The sequence below is a fragment of the Lactuca saligna genome, chromosome 6 (genome assembly GCF_052625555.1).
Source record: "Lactuca saligna cultivar CGN05327 chromosome 6, ASM5262555v1, whole genome shotgun sequence".
Taxonomy (NCBI): Eukaryota; Viridiplantae; Streptophyta; class Magnoliopsida; order Asterales; family Asteraceae; genus Lactuca; species Lactuca saligna.
The window spans coordinates 11222581-11227708 of record NC_136422.1 but is presented as its reverse complement, the minus strand read 5'-3'; the positions used below and the strand labels follow the sequence as shown (position 1 = coordinate 11227708).

The window sequence follows — 5128 nt, the reverse complement described above, 5'->3', positions numbered from 1 at the left end:
TAGAAACTCGACGAGTTGGAGTCCCCAAACTCGTCGAGTAGGAATGGAATTGGTCGCGGATATTAAAGTCTACTCGACAAATTGAGAGCCTCAACTCGACGAGTAAGGCTGACAAAGTGAAACCCTAATTTCAGGGTTTTGCACCCTATTTAAACACCTTAACCTCCAAAGTTGGGCCTCATTTACAGCCTCCAAGCCCCAAACCCAAGCCATGAAACCATAGTGCCTTGTGTGAGCTTGTGAGTCATTTTTGAGAGAAAACTTGTGTGTTTGAAGCTTATGGAAGAAGAAGAAGAAGCTTGAGGAATCAAGAAGAAGATAATAGATCCAGAAACTTCACTTCATTTGCAGCATTTTTTGGTAAGCAAGTCTCAAACTTGCTTAATGATTTCTAAGATCTCTTCATTTCACTTTTATGGGGTTTTTGGTCCAAGAATGTTAGCTTTTTGGAAATGGATGTCCCAAGTGTGTATACTTCAAGATCTAGGACCTTGAAGGGATGATATGGCATAAATGTGCAAACTTTATGGTCATTGATTCCCCATGCAAGCTTTAGGATGACATTTTGGCCTTTTAAGCCCCAAAAGGGCATGCATGGAGATAAAGATAGAAACTTTACATGTTCAAGTGGTGTCTAAGGTCTAGATCTCAGTTTGTATGCCTTAGTTTGAAGTACATAGGGCTTTTGGATCAAGATCTAGATCTTAAAGAATTAGGGTTTGAGCTAAACCCATTAATGGAGGCTATTAACGGGTAAAGTTGGAAATTTTACCCTTAAAAGGACATTTTTAGTATATAGATGAAGTGTGAAGCTTAGATCTGAATGATATGAGCTTAATCTTTTAAGATGGCTAAACATACTGAAGAACTCATCGAGTCCATAGAGGGACTCGATGAGTTGGGTCGAAATGTTCCGATTCTGTAAAGGGGAAAACTTGACGAGTTCAAGGATGACTCGACGAGTAGAATGGGAAAGTCCTGATTATGTGGATAGGAGGAACTCGACGAGCTGTGAAAGTACTCGACTAGTTAGATCGCGGTTTCAGAGTTTTATGATTTATGGAACTAAGCAAGTTGATGGGTCAACTTGGCGAGTTGAATCAACTGAGAACGTTGACTTTGATCAGAGGTTGACTATGACCAGAGTGTTGACCTCGACTTTGACTTTGACAAAGTTGACCCTTAAGGGGTTATGAGCTTGAAAGGGTAATTAAAGGAAATATTTATGTGTAGGAGCATGAGTGAGGCGGATTTCAAAGCCGAGGACAGTTCAGTTACTTCACGACATTTAAGGTGAGTTACCTTCCAGTAGAAGTGGGTCGAAAACACTTAGGCCGACCCATTAGTAGTTGATTATAGTTGAGATGATTGTCTTTGTGATAATTGTCTAGTATGCCACTATGTGTTATGTGTTATGTGTTAGTGGGCTATGATATTATGTGATAGTGGTAGGATGGGTGGGATATACCCCGTTATCGGTTGTAAGGACCGACAGGGTAGATCGGGCACTCGGATATGTCTGACAATATGTTTATGCTATGTATTATGTGGTAGTGGTAAGGGGTGAAATAGTCTCTTTAGTCTGTTGAGATACACCGGAGGGTAGGTCGGGCACCCAGATATGCCTGGCAGGGTACGTCGAGCACCCATATATGCTTGATATGATAGGTTGGGCACCTAGATATGCCCGACATGGTAGGTTAGCCACCCATATGTGGCTGAGAGTATGTGATTATGTGGTATGATGGGGGAACTCACTAAGCTTTCTGCTTACGGTTTTCAGTTTTGGTTTCAGGTACTTTCTCTTCGAGTGTAAAGGAGCCGGCATGATCATAGATCATCAAACTATATTTCCGCATTGGAGATCTTTGGGATTGTTACTTTGATGTTGTTTTATCATGACATGTTTTGACTATTGATACTTTGGATTTGATATGGGTTGATACTATGGTTGTTTTCCTTTTGAAGATTAGAATTTTTATCATAATTTTTGGGATGTTATATTGTCCATCTGGTCCTTTCCTTTTGAAGATTAGAATTTTGATAATGACTCGTTCCCTTTAAGTTCTATGATTCATGGTTAGATTTTGGAGGGATTGATGCACTGATTCAAAGTACTTGGGCGAGTATGAAAGATAAGTTAAATACAAACAAGCTTATTACTTTTAGTAAACAAGTTAAAGAGTTAAAAGTCAAGAAAACAATGAAATGCTGATTTTAACAAGAGAAAAGTTTACGATTGAATTTGTTTGTCAAAAATTGGAATTCGCTTAAATCTCGTTCTGATGTCTTGTTGGCTATTTGCATAATGCACTTGTTGGCTATGGTTATGAGATGACGACATTTCAAGGTGCTCTTCCAAAAAGGATAGAGATAGGATGGTCAAGGAATTCAAAACTAGGTTGACTCAAGTTTAAATATCAACCACTCTTCTTGCTCACGGGTTTGAGTTAATATAGAAAGAACATTTTAATTAAAAAAGTCACGGAAAGAAGCTTTATCAACTACTATTGAGCAAAAATAAAAGTTGGATCTAAAAAATTGAAGAATCTGAAGTACATAGTCGTAGCAAACACAATGTACTTACATAGAGTACAATGCTGTGATAATTAGTCAAAGTAAAGTATGTTGTTGTTTTTTGTATTAGTTTCTTAAATTTATAATAACATTCTTAGGTTCTCCTAACTATTTATGATCTATGTTATTCCAATTTATCAACAATATATTACACAAATTTATAACCTAGTTTATTATAATAACATCAATATTTGTTAGTTACGTTTAAGATTTTGACCATGCTTTAAACCAAAAAAGAAATATCACCTAGTCGAATCTTCTTGATAGAGAAATACATTTTGAGTCATAGATTAACATTTCTCTAGAAGAATGTTTCGGAAACTAGTTAGTAAATTCCCATTTCATATTTGACAACGTATTATGAAACTGGTTAGTTGCGGCATGCATTTTTATAGTCTATCTCTCTATCTCAAAAACTATCTTTCTATCTCACAAAGACAAAAACCTACGAAAAATATTTAGCTTAAAAATTGGTCCTCAACAAAAGAAACCTTAAAAAAGTTAGAAAGATTTTTTTTGCTATTTCAATATTATAAAAACAATTTTACAACTTATAAAAGCAAATTAAACATTTTTTTTTTTTTTTGTGAAAAACAGATTTGAATTATAATAAACATCGTCATTAACTACATACGACATGATTATCAATTTGATTTTTTGTTTGAAGCATAAATGTTAACATTGTGATTATGGTGATTATCCCAATAATCAATTTAGATCATAAGTTTGTCTTCATTCTTCCAAGGTAAACATAGATACTTACATGGATTATATTTTGAGATATTATCTCACCAATCACCACCATAAAACTACGTTCTTCCCTTAACTCCGTTACACACGCCGGTGAAGTAGCAACTACATGGAGAAGAAACATATTCTCCTACTAATCTTCTCCCTCTTCTTACTCAAACCAATCGCCGATGCCAAGGACAACTGTTCGCCGGTATCCTGCGGCCCCAACGAACCAGAAATACGGTTCCCGTTTCGTCTCCTGGGCCGGCAATCGAACGAATGCGGTTTCTCCGGCTTTGACATCTTCTGTGACGAACAAAACAAAACAAGCATCCTACTCCCGTTATCCCTCACTTACATCGTCAACAAAATTTCCTACCTCGAACAGGTTTCTTTCCAAAACCATAGCCAAATAGCACTTTAAATGATTAAATCATGTGTTTAATGATCAACGATTCGCAGGTGATCTACATAGATCCAGAATTCTGCCTCCCAAACCGAATTGTCAGTGTCAATATGACCAATACGCCATTCAGAAGTCACTTATGGATGCAGAGCTACACCTTTTACAACTGCTCCGTACAGAACGACCAAAGCTTCAACTTCTCCGACGCCAACGTTCCATTCCCTTGCCTGAGCAACGGAAATAGCTCGGTAATTGCTGTGGAGACCGATCCTTGGATTCGTGTGCACATGCCTTCGAGTTGTAAGCTTATGAAGACGATCGATGTGCCTGTTGGGTTTAACAGCGACTTTGGAAGTCAATTGGAGATGATATGGTTCACTCCGTTTTGCAGATCGTGTGAGAGTGAAGGTAAAGCTTGTCGATTGAAGAGTGATAATAATGATAATAGTGATGGAGAGACGATTTGTGTTTCCCGCGGAAAAGGTATATTTTTATGCACGAGGTACTACCTGTTAAGCTACAGTTGAAATAGGTCACTTAAAAGTCAAAATATGATGCTTTGAAATCAATTCACGCTTATTGAATTATAATTTTTTGTATATAGGTATTTCTAGGATTGCTATGTACGGATTGAGCGTAGGCGTATGTGTTTCTACATTAATATGCATCATCGTGTTTAAATGGTACGCGTCTTCCAGAGTACAAGACCATAACGACTCTAATGATCAAGGCATTGGCCTTTCAACAATTGCAATCATCCGACAACCCGCCTCCAAAAGGGGTTTAGATGGGCCCACGATCGAGTCTTATCCAAAAACTATGTTTGGAGAGAGTTGTAGATTGTCTAAGGATGATGCTACTTGTGCTATTTGTCTTTCTGATTACAAATCTAAAGAGTCGTTGAGAACAATCCCGGAGTGTAATCACTATTTCCATGTAGAATGCATAGACGAGTGGCTCAGGTTAAATGCGACTTGTCCCGTTTGCAGGAAAACGCAACAAAGTTCCGCGTTGGTTACTCCTTGTTCCAAGGCATCATCATCATCGAATTCTGTAGATTTATCGTAGAAAACGAATCGAAGGTCTTGGATATTGTTACTATCCTTCACTTGTATGTTTGCATATGTAAACCATAAGGTATATAACAAAGCTATAATACCATATAAATAAAATGGTTAATGATTAATAAGGTGGAAAATTTATCCCATGTATAGATTTAGTTATTTAAGTTTCTTTTAATCATATGACCATTAAATTTTTATTTATGTACAAATTTTTTAACCAATTGAAAGTTTTATATTAAAAAGTTAGCAAGACGTTAAAGAAAAATAACAATTACATAAAGACGTCATTCATTGGATTTTAAATTCAATCAATTGATTTGATAGCAAGCTTATTCTTTCTATACACAAA

At 36.7% G+C, this 5128-nt stretch overlaps 1 protein-coding gene across 1 annotated transcript; it reads left to right on the top strand.

The window, feature by feature from the left end:
* Positions 1–3379: 3379 nt before the first annotated feature.
* LOC145001829 (putative RING-H2 finger protein ATL21A) lies at positions 3380–4783 on the top strand. Its single transcript, XM_078961172.1, has 3 exons — positions 3380–3697; positions 3772–4198; positions 4320–4783. Exons 1-3 carry the CDS (start codon positions 3437–3439, stop codon positions 4781–4783), a joined length of 1152 nt encoding a protein of 383 aa, XP_078817298.1. The 5' UTR covers positions 3380–3436.
* Positions 4784–5128: the final 345 nt, after the last annotated feature.

What these genes read in the sequence shown, in the direction of transcription:
- LOC145001829 (XM_078961172.1), top strand. Translation starts at nt 3,437, where the DNA reads ATGGAGAAGAAACATATTCTCCTACTAATCTTCTCCCTCTTCTTACTC. An exon ending in AAATTTCCTACCTCGAACAG is followed by an intron (nt 3,698 to 3,771) that starts GTTTCTTTCCAA and finishes AACGATTCGCAG; the next exon opens with GTGATCTACATAGATCCAGA. An exon ending in TTGTGTTTCCCGCGGAAAAG is followed by an intron (nt 4,199 to 4,319) that starts GTATATTTTTAT and finishes TTTTGTATATAG; the next exon opens with GTATTTCTAGGATTGCTATG.